The sequence below is a fragment of the Balaenoptera ricei genome, chromosome 3 (assembly GCF_028023285.1).
Source record: "Balaenoptera ricei isolate mBalRic1 chromosome 3, mBalRic1.hap2, whole genome shotgun sequence".
Lineage (NCBI taxonomy): Eukaryota > Metazoa > Chordata > Mammalia > Artiodactyla > Balaenopteridae > Balaenoptera > Balaenoptera ricei.
The window spans coordinates 105721504-105745049 of record NC_082641.1 but is presented as its reverse complement, the minus strand read 5'-3'; the positions used below and the strand labels follow the sequence as shown (position 1 = coordinate 105745049).

Genomic DNA, 23546 nt, shown 5'->3' with positions numbered 1-23546 from the left:
TGTTTTGTTTCATTGGTTGGTTGGTTGGTTGGTTGGTTTTTGTACCTATTTCCAAGAGTAGATCAATCTCATGGTTCGGAAACAAGTCAGGTGATTGGCATGAGGTCGCCACAAAAAAGGGCAGCTCACTGCCAGGGCTTTCAGTAGCACAATCTCTGTCTGCTTTATGTTTTTGATGGAATCAGAGAACAAAAGGCAGGAAGGTGCCCTGGGCTGCCCACAGATCCCCTGGCAGCCATATGGGTGGACCTGCCAAGTGAAAGATGCCATGCAAATTAGCATTCTCGATCACAGACCTCTGCTCTTAAAATACAGCTAACCACCAAGTACAAGCTGAGGACTAAGGTCAAACTAAAGACTCTTCAAGAATGATATTTTAGCTGCAAAAGCTGTCCACAAGCAGCAGGATAAATTAATGGGTATTTTGCACCAGGGGAACCATGATAAGTAAATATTCCTTCTTGCACTGATAACACCAGTTAAGGTGCAACCTTCCTCCTCCTCCCCCCTTCATCCACCCGCTCTTCTCCCCCCCCCCTTTTTTTATTGATAATGATGATATAATAGGAGCACAGTCCTTGGAGCTAGACCACATAGATAAAAGCCAAGGCCAAACTTCTACAAGTTTTTTAACTTCTCCGAGCCTCAGTTTCCCTATCTATAAAATGGTGATGATAATAATGATACCTCTTTCAAAGATTACTGAAGAGTAGATCAGTTACTACATGTAGCAGATAAGAGAGTGCTTGGCGTGTTGTAAGGTCTGAGTAAACATGTAAACTTAAGCTACTGTCATTCATTCAACCTTATGAACATTGAATGTGCTATAGATGCCAGTGACATAAAGGTAAGGGCCCACCTCAGGTCAGTGGGAAGACGGACACACCAACAAACCTGCCATTCTGCCTCAGCAGGCTCTTTACTGAATGTGTGGGAGATGAAGATGCTACTAAAGAATAGGTATAATACTCTCTATATAATAAGTATAACTGGTAAGAGAGGCAGAAGACATAGAAAAGCAAGAAATGTAATTGAACAATAATTGAGATCAACCTTTTGCCTATTAAGAATTAAGCTAAGGGCTTCCCTGGTGGTGCAGTGGTTGAGAATCTGCCTGCCAATGCAGGGAACACGGGTTCGAGCCCTGGTCTGGGAAGATCCCACATGCCGCAGAGCAACTGGGCCCGTGAGCCACAATTACTGAGCCTGCGCGTCTGGAGCCTGTGCCCCACAGCAAGAGAGGCCACGATAGTGAGAGGCCCGCGCACCGCGATGAGGAGTGGCCCCCGCTTGCCACAACTAGAGAAAGCCCTCGCACAGAAACGAAGACCCAACACAGCCATAAATCAATAAAAATAAATAAATTAAAAAAAAAAAAAAGATATGGCCTCTACCTACCTTGCTAACTGTGCTTTAGGTCTCCCCCTCTTACTTGCCACGATCAACACTAAAAAATAAACTTTCAGTTTCTGGAACCCACCATTAAAAAAAAAAAAAAGATTTAAGCTAAAATGCATGACAATGTAGCTGAGATTAAACGCCCAGAAATTGGACCTTATTGTGGTTTAGTAAAAGAATTAACATAGAACAGAACAGCAGCCTAAAAATATTTTATAAAGTTACCATGATAACATCCTGGCCAGCCAACCATTCAGTTATCTGATGTACCGATAAAACAGCAGGACTTAACGTATTCCACCAAGCTGAAAATCTGCAAAACATCTAGTGTGTGCATGTGCAGGCATATACACACACACACACACACGCACGCACACATGCAAATGCCATTTGGTGCAGAAAGAAAACATAAATATGGATAGCAAGGAACAGAAGTGAGGCTGGTTTCAATCTCACCTCTAATACCCACTTGCAATCTATCCTTAGGTGAGTTACTAAACTCTGCTCCCCAGTGTTTGCATCTGTAAAATGGGGATAATGTTAGCACCTGCCTCACAGGGTTATTGTGAAGACTCAATGAGACATTGCATAAGACACTCCAAATAGCTAGCAGTGGCTTGCCCCAGCCTTGGCTCAGTAATAGTTTATTTTATTGCTATAGTTTGCTGTGCACTAGACACCTCCCTCCCCTGACTCCCTCCTCTCTCCCTGTCTCTCTCCCTCCCTCCCTCTCTCCCTCTGGATGTATATATATATATTTACACAAGTAATCCATGTTCATTTTAGAAAAACAAGAATATACATACAAAAAGGAAAAAATTAAAGACCATTCTGATTCCACCACCAAGAGTAGCAACTATTTTGCTAGTATCCCTCTGGTCTTTGTCTATGTAAATTCACTACATCTATGTAAATGTCCACGTGTATGTAAATACATCACTACATATACAGGATCATACTCTACATTCTGTCTAATAGAATTCTTTTCCTGTTCAGCAATATATCATGTCAGTAAATATAAAATATACATTACCATTTCAGATTACTTTATAGTAGTCTGTTTTAAGTAAATTCCATATCGTAGTTAGACAATCCCCTATTGCTGGAAACTTGAGGCAAAATCCCATTTTCTCTGTTATAAACTCTGTTTGTATAAACATCCTGTTATCAGCCTATTTGGATACTTCGGCAGAGGTTCTTACCATGGCACAGGGCAAATTTTTCCTCAACAACAGACGTTACCAGTGGTCTTATTCATGGGGCCTGCATTTGTGTAGGAGATAAATTATACTTAGGGTCCTGAAGAAGTCACAGATTTTAACATAGCAGTACCTGTTTGAAGAACCTCATACCTAAGTGTGACCCAGCAGCAAACCATACAAAGAGTAAACTGAGCCAAAGAAGAACATGTATAGTGTTAATAAGGTGCAGAATCCAGGTACTGGTGGTCATGGACATAAAAAGTGGCCTGGAAATTTTTCAGGAATATAGAAGATCAAAGAACAATTAGAAAATAGGAAACTGGGAACAAGCAATAGCAATTTCTAGTTTGCCTTTGCAATTTATTTAACATCAAGCAGAGCTCAGTAGTCATCCACAATTACCTCCTTGCATTCCTGAGTCATTTCATTGAGCAATGTCAAGGGCCACATAAAGTGCTAAGTTAGTTTTAATAAAACGTACTCAGAATTCCCAAGGAACGGAAACTGAGGGGAGTCTTAGCCAATGAGGTAAGCTTGTCTGTGCACATCTGTCGTGTAGTTATTGAGAACCTACTATGTTGCAACAAGTGGGGACACAGAGAAAAGTAGGCCAGGCTCCCAGATCTGCTTCCAGGGAAAATCTAAGCTGTCAGGGGGTGAGGGAGAGAGCACGGGGGGGTCGGGCCGCTGCTAGGTCGGCACTGTTGTTAAAGAATCTGGACTTCTTAATGTCTTGCAATTTCAATTTTCAAATATTTTACTGACAGGACATCTGAATAAGAGTGGAGAGATTCTGATACCCTTCTCAGTATCACCTGGAGCAGTCATTCTCCCTCGCTGAGCCTCCGTAAAGCTGGGATAACAAGGCCTCATTTCTACTCTCCACAGAGATAGTGCCAGTATTTAGATAAGAAAACGTTAATAACTAAGAGCTCTTTGAATTTCTTTGAAGCTGCCCAGATGAGGTAGCACGACAACACGTAGCAGGGTTAATACTGTTTGCACTTGATCATTTTGGTATTGTATTAAATTTTTATAACACTGCGTTTATATTCACAGACCAGTCAACTCCCCATAATCTGTGTTTTAATATGTATTCAGCTCCATTTTTGAGCTGAGGTGACTTCTTTCAGCATCTCAGCCCATTTTTAAAGTGGATTGTCACTGGAAAGGGGTAATTTAGGCATTCGGGGTCATTTACTATTCGCCTCAGGCAAACATTCAAGGGAGGGAACGTTCCAGAAAACTGTCTTCTGTGCCTTTGACCTCCCATCTCTTGTGCTCACTCCTTGAGGCCTTTGTTGGCCCTTACACAGCTCTTGCCTCAACTTGCTCGCCTTCTTCGCAGCTCGTATGTCTCTTGTCTCTGCCCTGAGCTTGGCCTTCCCCCTCTCTCCAGTCAGTTCCATCCACTCTTGCCTCCCCTGTCATGGTCCCTTCCCTCCCACCAGCGGTTTTGTAGGAGACGCTGTGCTGGCCCCTCGGGGTGTCTGCTCGGCAGCCCACAGCGCTGCCAGAGCCCGAGATGAGATGGAAGCCAGCCAGCCAGTGTCTCTCCCACCTCACCCTGTCATCTGTGTGTGACCTCACTCCTTCCCTGGACTCCTTGGCCTCTGTCATGACTACAAGGGATAGTGAGATGGGAATGTCAAATTACTTGGGCACATTTCCATGCTAATCCAAAGGAAAGCCACCTGGCTTCATTACCACTCTGCGCTGACACCAATAGGTAAGCATGCCATTTCCTAGAATGGATTATGGAAAACATCTCAGCAGACATTTAGCAGTCCCCCAAGTGGGAGGACAACAACCCTCCTTCCCGTCCTGCAGGAATGCTCATCTCTAGTCTTTCAACAAGCTGACGTTTTCCCCACCCTTTCTGGAGCTGGTTCAGTCAAGATGGTAGCACAATTAAGATGTCAGAGATGGTCCTACGTAGGAGGTTCAGGGTCCTAAAACATAAGGCAGGGGCATTACAAGACACATGGAGTCAGATGAGTGTCATTCCCCAAGACCACCCTCAGACTCAGTGATTGACTAGAAGGACCCACAAAGCTCTTAGAAAAGCTCTTAGACTCATGGTTACGGTTAATTACAACAGAGGGATACCAGTTAAAACCAGCAAAGGGAGAAAGTGCATGGGGCAACGTCCGAGAGAAACAAGGCACAAGCTCCCAGATGTCCCCTCCAAGTAATATCACACAGATGTGCTTAATTTTTCTAGCAACGATTTGTAACAACGTATGCAAAGCGTTATCTGTCAGGGATGCTCACCCGAGCCTCAGTGTCCAGGGTGTTTACTGGGATCAGTCACAGAAGACATGCGGCACCTGCACGAAAGACCTCAAGCCACTCAGACTCCAGCCCCTACAACAAAAATAGGTGTTCAGCATAAATCACACTGTTGGCATAAACTATCTGCTTACACTGGCACCATGTGGCCCGAGGCCTCAGGCATACAAAAACGCTCTTATGAGGCACATTATTACAAGGACTCAGAGCTCTTCTCTTAGGAGCCACTCTTAAAAAACAGGTCTTTCTTGGGAACGTGCAGGATTTGAGCAACCTGGGCCTGCTGAGTTAACCCTTTCCTGCACACATTCCCAGGGTCAAGACACAGGAAGGCTCTGGCACATGACAGTACCTCCTGCACCTCAGTGACCTTCCAAAAATAAGGTCCTCTCTGCCTTCCACATAGGGTCACTGTGATATCAAAATAATAATCATTGAACTCTTTTCAAAACCAGCAGGACATCTACAGCAAGGATGCTTTTATTATTATTATTACTATTTCTATCATCATAATCACTATTGTCATATTATACTCACATCATAATCACTACTGTTCATGGGACAGGGCATGGGAATGAGCCCTTAATGCTTCTGTGTGATCTCAGAACAGGTCAGAAGTGCCTTTTTCCAGATGCTGAAGACAAGGACAACCTCAGAGTAGTGTGTCTTCACTCCTCCCTGGCATTTAACCCTGTCCTTGCTTTTCTCTGTCTCCCTTCCCTTGGCAGTGGCTCAGAAATCCAGGCCCCCAGCACGAGAAGCGGACTCTGTTTGGAGACATGGTGTGCTTCTTGTTCATCACTCCTCTGGCCACCATCTCGGGCTGGCTCTGCCTACGGGGCGCCGTGGACCACCTGCACTTTAGCAGTCGGCTCGAAGCCGTCGGACTAATTGCACTCACTGTCGCACTCTTCACTATTTACCTCTTTTGGACACTAGTAAGTATGGCCCAGGGCCCGGGAGTTAGGTCGGCGGGAGCTGGCAGCCCCCCAGCTGGCACAGCCTTCCCTCTTGTCTGTAGCTCATCTCCCCCACCCCGGAGCAGACAGACCTTCAAATGCTGGCGAGAGTGTGTGATTCGGTCTACTACCGCACGTGAATGTGTGTGTGTGTGTGTGTGTGTGTGTGTGTGTACGTGTATGTGCACTGCTGGGAAGAGGAGATGAAGTAAAGAAAAAGCCCCAGCTTCTGAGAGTTCCTCAAAGACATGCACCCCAGACATCCCTCTCCTCTCGTAGCCAAGGACTCCATCTGTGAGGAGGCCTGGCCTTTTCTTTCTCTCGTTTATGCTCCTCACTCTTGCCGGGATTGTGATGTATGGTGAATGATGCACTTGGCCACCGTTGCTGTCGCTGCCTGCACAGATCATGAATCCTCCTGCTGGTTATTTTCTTTTTATGTCCTGACACAGCCTAAAGTCCTTGTTGGACGTGGAGCTTCACTTCGTCTGATGATTATTCTGGGTTGGGATATTGACTCTGCTGCCCATAAAAACACTAATTCATCTAGCTGAGAAGCTGTCACTAAAGAAAAACCAATTCCCAATAAGTGTTCCTGCTGTATATGAGGGGAAAATCTTTAACCCTCTCTGGTTCTTTATTGTTTTAACCCCGTGATTGCTCGGGTACCAGTTGGCAGAGCCCACAAAGCACAGCATCTGCCGTCTCTCGATGCTTCCCTCTGAGACCTGCAGGGAAGAATGTCACGATCCTCTAGAAGGTTTTCAGAAACCGGGCCCCGTGCTTCCTGGCATGACTCTCCTGTGCCTGCTCATCTCTAATCCGAGCACATTCCATTGTTATTTAATATGTATTTCCTGTCTAGACTGTCCCATTCCCATGCCCGCAGCACAGTGTCGCATGTAGAAGCTTCTAGTGCTCACACTTGCTCCCTTGCTCTGTCTCCCGAGTCCTGCGCCACCAGCTGCCATTCCTGCCACACTGACCAACCGCAACCCCCTGCTCATCGCGTTTCCCTCTTGTCCAGCTCTTTGCCTCCTCTCAAGGGGGGATTTCAGACAATAAATGGGGGACACATTTCAGTCTCAGTGAGAGGGGCATGACAGGAGCCTTGGTAAACAGGTAGTGTTCCGATGCTTGGAGCTTTATCAGAGGCCTCTGGTTAAGGTAGGCATTCTGTTCCCAGCCTAATGAAGCCCCCAAGCAAAACTATTACTGTCTCCTTTAAATGTCTATGCTTCCAAAGTGTGTCCTGATTCATTGTGAATCAAGCAACCAGGCTGACTCAGAAGCCACAAGGACACGGTGATGGGAAGAGGGTTAAAAATAAGAAATTAGGGAATACCCTGGCTGTCCAGTGGTTAGGACTCAGAGCTTTCATTGCTGAGGGCCCACATTCAATCCCTGGTCGGGGAACTAAGATCCCACAAGCTGTGTGGCATGGCCAACAAAAAAAAAAAGAAAAGAAAGAAAGAAATTGTCTGTCTACTACTGTCTTAACTACTGAACCACCTTGGGAAGTCATTTCACTTCGCTGAGCCTCAATGTCCTCATCTGTAAAGTGGGGATGAGATTAATACCCATCCTGCCAACCTCCCCTGGTCTTACGAGATTGAAGTGAAAGTGTCCATGGGAAAGCTCTTTGGAAAATAATTAAGTGTAAGTTTTTACCATGTTTAGAGGTTTGCTAGTCTCTGATTTTTCTTATACAAGTGCCTAAGATGAAGGACGGATGAAGATATAGACTTAAATGCTGGGCATTCAAACCAACTTAAGGCCTTTTTGAAAATCTGCTTTGTAAAGCACACACCTAACAAGAAAGAAAAAAAGAGGGGGGTGGGCAAAAGAGGGAAAGAAAAAAAGAGATTACCTAGAGAAAAAATGGATGTGATCCTATTTCATCTCTCATCCCAGGTGAAAGGAAAATTTGGGAGGGAAGGGTCCCCAGAGTGGCTCTTTCAGGAGACTGATAACATACGTCGTTCCAGAAATGCTTCCAAAAGGCAGTGCTGCGTGGTAAAAAGCACATCCCTTCAGAATCCAAAGGCTCTGTGTTTAAACCCAAGATTTAGCATCCTGATAGCTGTGTAACTTCAAACAGGTCCCTAACCTTTCTGATCATCCTTCTCCTAATGCAAAAACTTGGGGAAACGACTGCTAACCCCTGGGCCAATGTGCTATTGTGAGGATGAGGTGGGATAACTTCGGGAACATCCATCAGAGCACCTGGCAGAGGACGGGTTTTCTTCCTCTGACTGCTGTGCTCCTACACATCCCGCACTGCCCCCCGGCTCCCTGTAAAATGCCGAGCAGCTGGAGGGAAAGAAGGGCTCTTCTCCCCTTTGGTGTGAAAAATGCGTGGCCATAGCTCAGCAGCAGGTTATCGAATCTAGACTAACTCCTTCCCAGATAAATGCAGAACTGAGCGGCCCTAGCAAGAGCCGTAATTCAGAAGCCGACAGCACTTGGAAACTGCCCTCCAGCAGAAACCCACTGTAAACAAGCTGTCAAGCTTAAGGAGAATATGCTGTGAAAATGTCTTAGATAAACAAACACAGTGTCAGTCCCAGCCCGGCTTCTCGGAGGAGCCCTCCTGGAAGGGCCTCGCCGGGCGCTGTCAGGAGGGACCCGCACCCGTGCTGCTCGCCTACGGGTGCCTTTGGAGCTCCTTGCCTCCACCGGGGCCCAGGCTTGACACAGACTTGGGGAGTTCTGCCTTCTGGAACCTACTGTGCGGAAACACAGGTGTCTGAGACCCAGGAGGCCAAGACCTCGACCACCTCCTCCCTGAGAGCTGGGGGGAGGGAGGGGAAAGGTGCCCCAGAAACATCACTGTGCATGTCACAAACCATTTGAAGCCCGTGGACAGACCCGAGAAGAGTAGGCGAGAACTGAGTCCACATGAAGCATTTAGAAAGTGTTCACATAGGATCTGCATTAGCCCAGTGTAGCGATGCCCACGTGCAGTGAGCCCCAGGAGGTACCACCATCCACCACGTCGCTGATGCAACCAGTGCCCGGCCCAGAAACCAGTTAAATCACAGGATGAAATGAATGATGATCCGGCTCCTCTGGCTGACTCCCAGTCCCACGGGTTAATCATTTAAAATCTCTTTAGGAAGGGGGAAGCTCCCACAGAACACTGACCCGGCAAGGCTCACTGCAGGGCGGGTCTAGACACACCCCGAGGGTGTCCAGCACGACCTGGTGTGGCTGATTCACACCCACGCCTCCCTCTTCTCTTCCACGGTGCCATCACAGGTCAGTGAGCTGGCCCAGTTCTGGGAAGGCAGCTTCCAAAGCCCTGGCCCCATCAATATGCTTCGGTCGCACCATAAACTCCCGAGAGGGCAGAATCAAAATTCGTAAGGAGATTTCCCAAAGCCTGCTGTGACTTTACAGCAAAGCTTCAGTGCAGCCCATCACCTCCCTCAGGGAGAGGTGATGCTAATGTGCTCCAGCCCTCTGTGTGCCATGCACGTGACCGCAACTCTCTGTGCAGACCTTGCCCGTGACAGGAGGTTAATAAATAGCCTTTGGATGAAGACATGAAGACACTTCAAGAAACCCATCCCATGAGGAGTAGTGTTTTTAGAATAGTGGCCCTGTGCTCTTTCTTCACCCTCTTTCTTTAAAACCTCAGAAATTTAAGAAATATCTAAATGAAGTTCCCAGCGTTACTATTGCCATAGCTTCTTCTTCCTTCATGTTGTTTATTTTTTCCTCACTGCCTCTTTATTGCTCTAAATCAAACCTGCTTTATTCCTCTTCTCTTCCACCAAGGGGAGGGAGTGTCTTGGCCCTCCTAGAGACAAAAGCCAGGACTACCCAGGGCGACTGCAAACCCATGGCCCCTCTGCCCTGCACCTACTTTCCTTTATTTTCCCCGATGCAGCGTCATCTTCATGATGCTTTCTTCTTATTGGTTGAATTTGCCTGCAGACATGGTGGTGAACAGCAATCAGGATAGATTAATGCGTAATAAGATCTCGTTCGTTTGTCCGAACGAGCGGGCTGATTTTTGTACTTCCCGGCCAAGGAACCAGGAGACCTGCTAAGTCATGGACTCCCCACGTTCCCCTGTGCTTCACAGGCTTGAACGTACATGCGAATCACCAGGGGATCTTGGTAAAATGCACGCTCTGATTCCTTAAGTCTGGGCGGATCCCACAGGTGCGACATTCTAACAAGCTCCCAGGTGGTACGGCCTCCACGGGCACACTGAGAGCAGAGCTTTCAAGGAAACAGCCCAGCCTCTCTTTTTCTTTTTGCCCCCAGTTTCCTGTATCCAAGAAGGAGTGTCACAAAGTTATCTTCTTTTCCAGATTTAACCCATCAGAAATAACAGGCCAAGAACACTAACGTGTGGCAGTGGCACTGTGCTAAGTGCTTTTTTTTTTTTTTTTTAATAAATTTATTTATTTATTTATTTTGGCTGCGTTGGGTTTTCATGCTGCGCACAGGCTTTCTCTAGTTGCGGCGAGCGGGGGCTACTCTTTGTTGTGGTGTGCAGGCTTCTCATTGCAGTGGCTTCTCTTGTTGCTGAGCACAGGCTCTAGGCGCGTGGGCTTCAGTAGTTGTGTCTCACAGGGTCTAGAGCGCAGGCTCAGTAGTTGTGGCGCATGGGCTTAGTTGCTCCGTGGCATGTGGGATCTTCCCGGACCAGGGCTTGAACCCGCGTCCCTTGCATTGGCAAGCGGATTCTTAACCACTGCGCCACCAGGGAAGTCCCGCTAAGTGCTTTTTATGCATTATCTCTGATATCATTATTCACATTTTACAAACGAGGACACCGGGACTTGGAGGCAGCAAACAACCCTCCCAAAGTCGCGGAGACATCAGTAGAGGATGGGGCTTCAGCCCGGTGCGCCCGCCCGCAGCCCTCGGGCTGCTCCCTACTGCGCACAGCTGCAGCTGCTTCTGCTGCTTACTGAAGACGCCAAGCATGCGCATCCCGGGCGAAGGGACTCTTGATTTCAAATCCAGCTTTCCTGTAATATTTCCAGATTCCAGACTTCTTGTACTGCCTCAGCTCTTCATTAGTACTTGTCTGTTTCCTACCCCTTCCCTGCCCTTGGCCCTGAACAGCACGCTTTCCAGCCTGCCTCTTACATTCATGAGTAGCACCAAGCAGCATCAGGACAGAACAGAACAGATATAAGAGAATCAAGCTTAAAGGAAAAAAAAAAAAGAGAAAAAAACCTCTGTTCCACTTTGGCATGTTCAGAGCCTCTTGGAGAAAAGCACATCTGTGTGAGTTTAAAAGCTTTTATTTTCATACTCAAATGTCTCTGGCATTCAGCCTGTGGCATCTGCTTTCTAGCCTCAGAAATCTAAGTGAGTGGCCTTGGATTTCACGATCCTGCCATGAAGACAAACAAGCGCTTTCTGATCAAGGGCCTGCATTCTCCTCCACTTCCAGCAACACCGAGCTCAAACCACAGGGTCAGCCCGCTCTTTGACCAACGGAGACCCTGTACCAGTGTCAGCATGACCCTCACAACCCAGGTGGTTAAACAGCCCATACCTGGATAATTTGTCACTCTCAGGTCATGGGCACCTTCCTCCCCAACACTTACCTAGTTATCTGGATATTCTCAAACTAGAACCTGCTTCCACTTTTTTTTTTTTAATTTTATTTATGGTTGTGTTGGGTCTTCATTTCTGTGCGAGGGCTTTCTCTAGTTGCGGCAAGTGGGGGCCACTCTTCATCGCAGTGCGCAGACCTCTCACTATGGCAGCCTCTCTTGTTGCGGAGCACAGGCTCCAGATGCGCAGGCTCAGTAACTGTGGCTCACGGGCCTAGTTGCTCCGTGGCATGTGGGATCTTCCCAGACCAGGGCTCGAACCCGTGTCCCCTGCATTGGCAGGCAGATTCTCAACCACTGCGCCACCAGGGAAGCCCTGCTTCCACTTTTAAAGGCAGTTTGTACATCTTCAGAGGAACAGATTATTTGAATTTCCTGGGTGGTTCATCAGTGCTTTGTGCCAGCCTTCTCCAAAGCAAACCACAGATGTAAGCATCTCATTCCAGTATATTTACACAAGAAGCAAGCACTTTGGGGACAAGTTATGTCACAATTGATGGTGAGTTTACTGCTCGTGCTGTCCTGTATCATGTAAGAGAGGCCTAAATCTAAAGCAGTGTTGCAGTTAGAAGGTACGGGATACTTAGTCACTCATCCATTCACTCGGTAAACTTAACTAAGCAGCTTCCTAAGCGCCAGACACTATGATAGGTACACAGCATGCAAAGATGAATACAACACAAGACCTGCCCTCAACATGCTTCTAGTGCAGGGTGAGAGGGAAACAAGTGCCGTGGTGTACAGGGCACTGATGCCACGCTGAGGTGGGCACAGGCACTGGCTCAGGAAGAACTCATCAGCAGAGTTGGTGCCCATGCCGAAGCTTCCCCACTGGACGCCATGGAAGGACTGAGCTGGAGGCAATGGGGATCACCCGCAGGGGCCGCCAAGTACAGTGGTTCAGTTTGTCCACAGCACAGTACGAAGGGTGCCCTTCCTATCATACCGTGAATGGGGTCCTTCGAGTTGTGCAGTGTCCAACCTACAGAAGGGTGCTTGAAGCCCCAGCATCCCTCTCATTTAACAGAGAGAAACTTGACGACCAGAAAGGCACATTGCCTAGTCCCACAGCTGGGCAAGGGCTGGCGCCGTACCTACTCTGCCCACTGCCCCCAGCCAACTTTCTTCCCCACTGATACTTTGGGGCCCAGACCACTATCCTGAAAATAAATCCAAACTCGGGAGGAACCTCATTTCCTATTAATACTCTGATTTTACCCAGTTTGAAGAGGCACGAGGGAGACCTGCCCCTTGTTCACACGTGGGTGCTCTATGGCTGGGGCCAGTCTCCCAGCACTCAGCTGCCTGCTACAGCAGTTTTCCCCCCCGGCTCTTGCCCCGCTGTACTGCTGTTTGGAGCTGTTTTAAATGGCGTGTATGTTGTTTGGATTGATAATCAGCTTCCGCTTACCTGAAACCTTCCCTTATTTTTCCTCTCCTGACCCCAGGTGTCATTTAGGTACCACTGTCGATTGTACAATGAATGGCGTCGGACCAATCAGAGGGTGATTCTCCTCATTCCAAAGTCTGTCAACGTCCCTTCTAACCAGAAGTCCTTGCTGGGCCTCCACTCTGTCAAGAGGAACTCAAAGGAGACGATTGTTTGATGTTCGTGTGTTTGGTTGGTTGCTTTGTCATTTGGGGTTTGGAAGTTTCTGCACTGGGGCCATGCACTGAGCCACCCCGAGACCCTTCCTCGAGCCCGTGGGTCGAAGAACATCTAGAGCCATGTTATCACGTCGCCCTGAGCAACAGACTCTGCCTGAAGAAAGCAAATCGCTCTCTGACTTCAAATCATGGATGCTGCAATCATATGATATTTGCTAAGCTGCCAAACATGTTTATTTAGCAGATACTGTATGGAATTTTCTGAACACCTCTTTAACATATGAGGAAGGTTGTCCTGCTAAGGATGCAATTCAATTCTTCCTTTTTTATTACTATTTCAAATATATATATATAGATATATATATATATTAAACTTAGATGATAATCGAAGTTGAAAAGCCAATGTTAAAACTGATTTCATGGTTGGTTTGGATGGGTTTTGTTTGGGTTCGTTGGTTTGTTTCCCAGTTTCTACTGTAGATTCTTTGGGGTAATTTGATAGCTTGAGTGGTCTTTTCCATCTCTTCCATGTCCCTTACTCAAGGGGACACCGTAACAGCTGCAGGACAAGTCATATTTGAAGGATGTTTTGTACTAAACTTCATTTAATTATTCAGTTTTTAAAGGAAAAACAAGAGTGGCAACTCTCCCCACAGTGAACTGTTTATTTAAATTTCATTAAGGAGAAAAACAATTTATGGTGAGAAGCACGCTCCTTTCAACTTGTTTGGTAATGACAGCTGATAGAAGCTATTTTCTAATAATAAATATCCAGTGTGTGAAAGACAAACCCCCACTGATTGCAATACTATTTTTTTTTTAATCACAAAACCTGTGAAGTTTCCCAAAGTAGATTTGAAAAAGGAAAAAAAAAGCAAAAGCAAGGAGGTTGGTGCTCCTATTCCCATTTCATTTAGCGCATGTCTTAATTCTTCATTCGCATTGAACTGGAGGATCATTAGACATTTCTAGGAACGCTGGACCTGTTTTGCATATCAATTAGCATTCCCATTGCTCTGCCAAATTTCCGGCTCGACAGGTAGATGTGGCCAAAAAAAGCCTGTCCGAGTAGTCTAAGACCCCTTTGTCTGATTTTCCAAAAAAAAAAAAAGCCCCACGCAGTGCCTTCCCCCAACCATGAGCCAATTCTGTCACAGGCTGAAATAGGCTTTTTCCAAGGGCTCCATGTCCCTCGTTTATCCATCGCAGTGTAAAGGGTCTAGACTGCTCCCTGCCTATGTGTGTCCACTGAAGCCAGGGAGCAGACATGCTGTCTGAGGAGAGCACTCGCTCAGATTGGCACTCAGGCTCCCATCCGCCCACCTGCCCACAGCCCTGCAGAGAAGGCGGAGCCCAGCTTTGGGGAATGCTTAAAATATGGATTTCTAGAACATGACCCACATTGCAGCTATCACTCCAGCATCTGCCTCATGCTCCAGGAGGTGCAAAGGAACAGGCAGTGAGGACGGTAACGATTTTTGTCTGCAGATTGATCAAGCTGATGCAGGTGTCGCCTTTGTCTGGTGAGCCCTCCGTTCACAGACCGCTCCCCGCGCTGCCCGGGGGAGAGAAACAGCTGTACTGCTCTCCGCTGCAAAACTCAGATGTGCTTTATGGCCTGTGACAATAGGTTTCCCCCCACCACGCTTCACTTCGACACTTCTATTCCAGTAATATACGTCTCAGCCCTTCTGTTTGCTCGGCCCTGCTCACCCCTCTGGGCTGTCATTAGCTGCACCACCATCAACTGTTTCTTAATTGACCTTTCTAAAATGCTGGACACCACTGGCTGCACGCAGCTGTCACACATTAAATTTCCAGAGCCAAGAGTCCAGCTTGGTCGCGTGTGAATTGCAACCCAGTAATATAGTTGACAAACGATGCCCACCCAGCCTTGGTCCCCGAGCTGTCAGGTCAACCAGCCTCTCAACGGAGTGGTGCAAACATTCATGAGAGAACCATGCCCTTTCTGCTCCCTGTTTTTTCCATGAATTAAGGAAGCAGTAGATTCCCAGGATCATTTCCTGCTGAGGTTGGCTGCAGAAAAACCCTGCTGTCTTGGTTCATGAGATGAGATGTAATGAAGCAAAATATCAAAAGCAGGCAGGGGGCTTCCCTGGTGGCACAGTGGTTGAGAGTCTGCCTGCTAATGCAGGGCACACGGGTTCGAGCCCTGGTCTGGGAAGATCCCACATGCCGCGGAGCAACTAGGCCCGTGAGCCACAATTACTGAGCCTGCGCATCTGGAGCCTGTGCTCTGCAACAAGAGAGGCCGCGATAGTGAGAGGCCCGCGCACCGCGATGAAGAGTGGCCCCCGCTTGCCACAACTAGAGAAGGCCCTCGCACAGAAACGAAGACCCAACACAGCCATAAAATAATAAAATAAAATAATTTTTTAAAAAAAGCAGGCAGGTCCCTCCCCGGCAGCTCGCTGGGGCTTCCGGGCTGGGAAGGTTGGCACGGTAGTGCTGTGACTGGGCCACGCCTCTCTCCCCCCAGTGCACACTCCCACCCTGGGAAATTAAGCAGAGTCCACGCGCAAGGAGTGGGTTGCATGTGGGGTGGTGGGCAGGACACCCTGGCAGCCAAGGGAGGCATCAGTGCCTCCCTGCCCAGTAAGAGACTCTGATCTCCACAGCACCAGGGCCCATCTGGGATTCTGAAAGCTCTTGGAGGACACTTCATCCCCTCTTGGCCCTTTAACCCTGAGGTCATTCAAGGTGGGAGAGGCCGGGAACTGCAGCATAAGCACGAGACACCAGCCAGGAGGACAGAGGCAGCCGGAGCTTCGGTCCAGGCTCTGCGTATGTCAACAAGCCACGCAGCACCTGTCCGAAGGTGGGTGCATTTGCTAACCGGGGTGCTGCACGAGTTACCGGTGGTCCTGCTAGCTTTGTTCTCTCTCGCTCTCTCTGCTTCTTTCTCTTTGAAAGATCCAGAATGAAACAGGAAAAGGAACGAGGAGGGGCAGGTAAATGATCCTACGGGTTCACTGCTTCCCTCCACTGACCCCTTTACACAGTCCTCTCCCCGCGTCCCTCACCGTATCCTGTCTGGACCATTTTTCTTGAGAATATTAGATGGAGACAAACGTGTGTCACAGTGAAGCCAGAGAGGAAAGTAACAACAGGATCAAGTGCAGGGCACTCTCACTGGCCCCTGTGTGTACTCACGTGCCTGCCTGTTTCTCTTCTGGGGAAGGACAGGAACACAGAGCGTTCACACGAATTCTCCAGCTCCTCAGAGAACTGAGCAGAAGCTCAGACGAGCTGTAAAACCCAATTAAGGAAAAATAAATGGCATGACTTTGAAGTTGCGTGTATTTGTCTTTCGTGTCCAGGTCTCCCTCCCTGTGCCCTGAGCACCCAGGGTGGCCACTTGCGTGCGGCTGGGCTGTAGCCACAGTCATTTTATTTTCAGTGAAAGTAACTCATCTGAGGACGTGGAGAAGCCAAAGGAGAAAATGGAAGTGAACCGGCAGGCTGGCTACCTGCACTGGGGCCCCAGGCGGCGGGAGGCTCCCTACCCCGGGGCCTCTCATTCCCCTCTTGGCACTGGCCTGGGCCCGGCCCGGGTCTGCCTCGCCCCAAAGCTTCACGCAGCTTACAGAGAGGCCTGGTGCGCACAAAACCTCTGTCCTCAACCTGCCCTCCCTGGGGGTGTCCTCAGGCCGAAAGGCCCAGAGGAGGAAGCAACCTGGGGAAGGGAATCGGCACATGCTTCCTCTCCGCTTTCATCCAATGTCTTCCCAGAAGCTCCCTGCAGACCAGCCACAGAGCAGGCAGCCCTCGTGCTGGATCAGAATTACAGGTTGTGATTCTGAAGGCTTAAGTGGGATGGGAAGTGGGTCAGTGGGTGGGGACGGGGTTCAGGATTATTTTAGGTAGAGAGGTTGGGACCAGGATTGGACCTGGTTGGATGCCATCCCTCCCAGCCACGCACATGCAGGATCTTGCAGGCTGCCAGCCGGAGGCTTCTTGCCACGGAGGCTACAGTCATGAGAAATCGGCTCTAAATAGCGATGCCCAGGGAACTGCAGACCCTCTCCAAAATGTGTCAGCTCTGAAGAAATACACGGGCTATTAGGTTCCACAGTCCACCTTTTCTGACTTTACAAAAGTCTTAGTGTCTAGGAGTTGGCTTTGGGACATACTGCCTTCCCCTTGCTGTTGAGTTGCTCTGGGGTGAGTCTGGATCTTTGCTTCCCCGTGGGACAGAGTGGGAGAGGACCAGCTGTGAGTCAGGCTACCTGAGTTTGAATCGGGCTCTGCGGTGTCCCAGTTGGCGGTGTCCCACCTATGTAAGCCTCAGTTTCTGCCTCTGTAAAATGGGGACGATACCTACCTCAGACGTTCCCTGTAAGGTTTGTAAGGTGCCCAGTAAGCAGTTCATGCATGAACATCAGAACCCTTCCCACCCCTTCCTTCCACTCGCTGTTGCTAACGTCTGGGCGATTGCCTGGATTTTGACAAACAACTTTGATCAATGATTTGAAGGACCATAAACAGTTTTAAATCCTTTTCAAAAAGAAGAGGGATTAATTTTAAATAACACATATTTATTGAGCACACTGTGTTTGGGAGTAAAAAGAATCGTAAGAGATCCTTCTGGAGGTTGAAATGACTGACTTGATTGAGATCTTTGAATTATGTGTGGATTTCATTTATCCTTGCATTTCCTTATACTGGAGCCTATGGCTAATTGAGAATTCATCACAGATAAAAAATGTGCTCGTTCTGGCTCTAGCGCTACAGAGGAAAACAAATATAGTCCATCAGTTGTCCGTGTTCCCAGAAATGAGGGACTCGTGAGTCACTGAGCTCATATATCTAGTGCCTTCTTGGAGGCTCTGAATTCCGGACACAAAGGCAGCAGAAGAGATGGGCTCAGGGAGGCCTGCTTCGTTTCGAAAAACTTTTTTTTTGGATACACTTTTCACCTCCTGGGCCACAGTTACCCTATCAAGGAAATGAACAGATGGACCTATCGTAGGTTTTAGTTTATCTTATTTGTGGGCACCAGGTGCGAAGAATTGAGTTACTCCTATACTTTAGTCGAGGACACAGTTTCTGTCACCGTCAGCCTCTATGGGTCCCTGTTCTGTTTTATTCCACAAATGTGTACGTGGAGCCAAGTACTTCCCACGAGCCATGCGCTGATCAGCACTTTGAAAACGACCTCCTTTAATCCTTACAATGACCTCATCCATTGTCGCCTAACAGAACACCCCCAAATTTAGTGGTCTCAAACAACCGTTGTATGGCACCTCACTGTTCCATGGGATGGCTAGGGCTCAGCAAGGCAGTCTGTGGGCAGTGCCTTTTCTGGTCGCACTTGTATGTCTCAGACGGTCAGACGGCCCAGGTGCTTCTCCTGTGGTTTCTCTCCACATGGCATCTCAGTTAAAGGGCCCCTCTTTCCACGGCGACTCAGGGCTCCAAGAGGGAAGACGCTTCTCTCCTGCTTCCTGCCTGGGCTTGGAAGTCCCTGAGGATCACTTCCTCTGATCCTACTGGTCAAAGCAGTCACAGGCCTCTCCTCTTGATGCGAGGAGCTGCTTGCACGTGCAGGGAGGGGCAGAATTGTTTGGGGCCATCTTTGGAGATTAGTTACCAGACCCTTGTTACAGATGGAGAAACTTAACCAAAGAGGTTAAGTTATTTGCCCAAAGAAACAGCGCTCGTAAGGGGGAGAGCTGGAGTTCAGACCCAGGCTCCGGAGTCCCTGCTCTTAACCACTGTACTCTGATGCCTCTCAACTTCTAGTTTTATAATAATTTCCTCTTCATTCCTAATCTCCACTTTTATCTCCTTCCTTCATTAGTTACTCATTCTAATACATTTGACATATAAACTGACTATGGACATATCTTTACAAAACATATTGTTTTGTGAGTATATGTCTTAATTTACATAAAAGTGATTATGCTGTAAATCTCCTTCTTCTCCCCCACCCCCCTCCCACCTTAGCACTATGTTTTTAAGATTTGTCTGCATGTGCATCTAGTTTATTGCTTCCAATGACTGCTTGGAATTCCATTTCCTTTTCCATTCCCTTTATGTTACCTCCAACTCCCTGCCGCATCCAACAGTGCTGTGATGGACATCCTCTTCCCTGTCTCCTTTAAAGTCCTGTTGGAGGGTTCCTCTGCTCTGGTCAGTGGGAATACTGGGCTATAGGATGTTGACATGTTTAATTGCACTATTTTTGTATGGTTCTCCAGGACAACTATACCACTTTAGACAGCCCCCAGTAGTGGCTGAGTTTTCCCATTTCTCCACATCCTTTCCTGTACTAGCTATTATTTATTTATTCATTTTTAGCCAATCTGACAATATAAACCTAGGTCTTATTGCTTAAATCTGTCCACATTTACACTTCTCTCTGTTTCCTGTTGGGCTGACTACCTTTTCCTTTTTAGTCTCCCTCGTCAGTTTGATGTGCCACAAATTCTCTCATTTGTTCAACTCTCTCTTAACTTTTCTACGGTATACTTTGTTGAATAGCAATCCTTAACTTTGACACAGTCAAATCTAGTTTCTGTCATGTGTTTTGTACTATAGGTCGTCTTATTTAAATTTTAGAAGTCCTTTCTCATTCCAAAATCACAAAGATAGTCTCTCACATTTTCTTCCTTTATGGTTTTATGTATCACCTTTAGGCCTTCAGTCTCTCTAGAGTTCACCTCTGTATCTGATATAAGGATCCAACTTTATCTCCCTAAGGTAGGCAGTTTGCCATCACCATCTACTAAACAGTCTCCCCTTTCTTCATTCACTTGTGGTGTCACCTGGATCGTGTACCCCGTTCAATATAAACACGATCTGGTTTTCCATACTCAGTCTATGGCTTTAACCCATTTGTCCGTTCCTGAGTTACCTCACTGTTTTTCTCAATATGGCTTCATAATGTGCCTCTTTATCTAGTGGAATGAGCAACTCCTCCCCAGTCCCCCACCAACTTCGCTCTATTCTTCAAAATTGACTTAGTTATTTGTGGACAGGCTTTTTACCCCTGTGTATAAATTTTAGAATAGTTTTGTTAAGTCATTTTAAAAGGCTTGATGGACTTTTGATTGGAATTGTAGTGAATTTACATATTAATTTCATGAAAATTACAATCTTTACAGATCTTCACAATTTTTAGCCAATCTCCTATGACGATCATAGCATAACGCCATTTATTCAGTCATTCTTTGCATCCTGAAATAAGAGTTCTAAACATTGTCAGTAAAATTCTTCTGCGTCCTTTGTTAGTTTAATTTCTAGTTTATAGTTGTGTTGCTATGGTAAAATAAGTGATATCTTATTTTCTATTCTATTTTCTCGTTGGTTAGTGCTGGTGTAGAGGAACTCTTGTCACCCGGCACTTGCACCTTTGCTGAGCTCTGTATTAGTTCTCGCAGTTTGTAGATACCCTTCTAAGCCAGCTCTTTCCTGTCTTAGTGCAGTGGCCAGGCCCTCCAGGACTGGTCTGTTGCAATCGTGCCAGCAGGCTTATTTGCTGGTTTCCCGTCTTAAAGAGTGTTCAGTGTCCCCACCATCGATATTTGCTACACACTTTTCTTATATAATTTTGTTGAGTTATTGTGTTTCCCTTCAATTTCTAGTACTCGGTGAGCTTTTACATCATCATTTTAAATATCATAATTAATTAGTGATAGTAATTAAATATAATTAACAATATAATATTGAGAAATTTGTGTGACTTTCTACTTTATAATCTGTGTAGTAAGATACACTATCGTTGAATTATCCTTTCACTCGTAGATAAACCTTATGTAATATTTTCTGTTCTCTCTCTATATATATATTAAAAATTAAGAGTTCACACCAACACCACCATTTCCAATCCAATACCAGAGCTCAATCTTGTTTTTTCCATTTTCACATTTATAGCTCCCTTTCCAACCATGAGAAATCTGGCTTTCATTGTCTTTATTTATTTACTTATATTTAATTAACCTCTCTGCATGTAGCCAGTCTCTTGTCTCCACAGTCATCCCCTCCCCCATGTAGATGGCCCCCTCACCATCTATCTCCGTCTCTGACACCCCATGCCGGGCCACCCGTCACATCCCAGCCAAACTCTGGTGCAGCCAGTGGACGTTCTTCACCTTCATTCAATCTGTACTTATTTCCTTATTCATTGGTGTCTTATTTTCATCCTGTCTTTTATTCTTTTGTCTAGCCAATCTGCATTAATGGTTTATTTCATTAACCTTTTTGAAGAGTAAGTTCAAAACTTTCTTAATTTTCTCTTTCTCTCATCCTCTTTTGTCCTCTATTTTACTGATTTTTAGCCTTATTTTTCTTATTGCCTTACTTCTTGGGGTTTTTTGTTTGTTTGTTTGTTTTAATTCACTCTTGTGGGAATTCCCTGGTTGTCCAGTGGTTAGGACTCTGAGCTTCCACTGCAGGGGGCCTGGGTTCAACTCCTGGTCAGGGACCTCTTAGTTCTGGTGCAGCATGGCCAGAAAAAAAAAAAAAAAAATCACTCTTGTTTCAGTCTTCCTGTTTGTTTTTGGATAAATGATTTAAAGCTATAAATTTTCCTCTAAGTACTACTTTATCTCCCACAATTGTTGAAAATTTTAATGTTTAAATTTTAGTTCTAAGTGCTTTAAATTTCCCTTTTGTTTCTTTCTTTAACTCAAAAGTCATTTAGCAGTTTGCTGTACACCTAAAACTAACACAACATTATAAATCAACTATACTCCAGTAAAAAATTTTTTTAAAAAGTCATTTAGGAGCAAGTTATTTAGCTTTCAGCAAATGAGCAGGAGGTAGGGAGTGTTATTCTTTTTTTTTGTATTTCAGTTATTATTACATTATGGCCAAAATTATTACATTATGGTCTTGATGATTTGATTCTTTGAAATGCTGGCATTTTTTTGTGGCTTCATACATGGTAGAGGGACTTCCCTGGTGGCATAGTGGTTAAGAATCCGCCTGCCAATGCACGGGACACAGGTTCGAGCCCTGGTATGGGAAGATCCCACATGCTGCAGAGCAACTAAGCCCGTGCACCACAACTACTGAGCCTGTGCTCTAGAGCCCATGAGCCACAACTACTGAGCCCGCATGCCACAACTACTGAAGCCCGCACACCTAGAACCTGTGCTCCGCAACAAGAGAAGCCACCGCAATGAGAAGCCCACGCACCACAAGGAAGAGCAGCCCCCACTAGCTGCAACTAGAGAAAGCCCGTGCGCAGAGACGAAGACCTGACACAGCCAAAGATAAATAAATAAAATAAATAAATAAATTTATTTTTTAAAAAGATACATGGTTGATTTTTACAAATATATATATGAATAAATAAGCTACAGCTTATCAATTGTGTAGTTCATATCTTCCTATCTTTGCTTTTTTTCATGCTTGATCTGTCAGTTTCTGAGAGGGACATATACAATTTCTGATTACATTTGTTGATTTATTTATTTTTCCCTTTAGCCCTGTTGGTAGCTGCTTTATGTATTTGAGGCAATATAGATTTATCTTTATGATTATATCTTCTTGATATATTGCTCCTCTTCTCCAAATATAACATTCTAATATTCTGCTTGTCCATTTTGATGTTTTAAAAAACTTTTTTGTCTGAATTAATATTAAACATTTCTGTATCCTTTTATGTCTCCTGTAGACAGCATACTGCTAAAATATTCTTTTTACAATTTAATCTGAAAATCTCTATCTTTGGATCGGTGAGTTTAATCCATTTACATTTGTTTTACTATTATGTTGGGTCTTAATTCTACCATCTTATTTCATGTCTAGTTTTTTTCCTGTGATCGCATACTCTCCTGGGGATCTTGACTCCCTTGGCTAGTGATGTGTACCTACAACAGGGGAGCTAAACCCCTGGTGGGTCAGCAGAGAGGGTGGGCGATACTCTGTGCTGCCGTTTGGACTGAACCACTCTCCACTTGCCACACCCCAGCAAGTGACTCTGCCCCTCAGGGAAAATCCTCATATCTCTATCCCCATCACATTTTCTAAGTTCCATCTGCCTGGATTGCAATCAGCTTTCCTTTGAAGCATAGGGGGATAGTTGGGGGCCCGGAGGGGTGGGGGAATGGGGGGTGGGGGGGGGCACGCGTTAACTCCATATGGCTGGCAGATCTCCCTGCACATATGCTATATGCACCTACCCCTGCATTGATGAACGCAGCCCTAATGTTACCCCACTGACCTGGTGGCACTGGGCTGGCACTGCTCTCTTCTGTTTCCTGGGATGTGATGAAGCAGGTGATGATCCATCCAAAGGTACTAAACAGGAGAGAGAAAAGGACATGACCGCCTCCCCCTTCCCTCCCATTTCCTGTCCCCTGGGTATGTCACCAAGCATCCATCCCTCCTCCTCACACATCTTCTGTAGCCCAAGTGTTCCTTGGGTTTTATTTTCTTTTCTCACTTCCAGGGTTGATTGTGGGGGGAAGTGAGGGGAGCCAAGACTCAGGATAAGTTTGCCATAGTATCTGCCATGAGCACTTTTC

At 46.4% G+C, this 23546-nt stretch overlaps 1 protein-coding gene across 1 annotated transcript in view; it reads left to right on the top strand.

Annotated features, from left to right (window-relative positions):
* The window catches only part of MARCHF3 (membrane associated ring-CH-type finger 3), a 148548-nt gene extending 134711 nt beyond the window's left edge, over positions 1–13837 (top strand). Inside the window, exons 4-5 of the mRNA XM_059919441.1 lie at positions 5621–5830; positions 12888–13837. Of these exons, the coding sequence (XP_059775424.1) occupies positions 5621–5830; positions 12888–13046 (369 nt within the window). The 3' untranslated portion in view covers positions 13047–13837. The remainder of the gene's footprint in view (positions 1–5620; positions 5831–12887) is intronic.
* The last annotated feature ends 9709 nt before the right edge of the window (positions 13838–23546 follow it).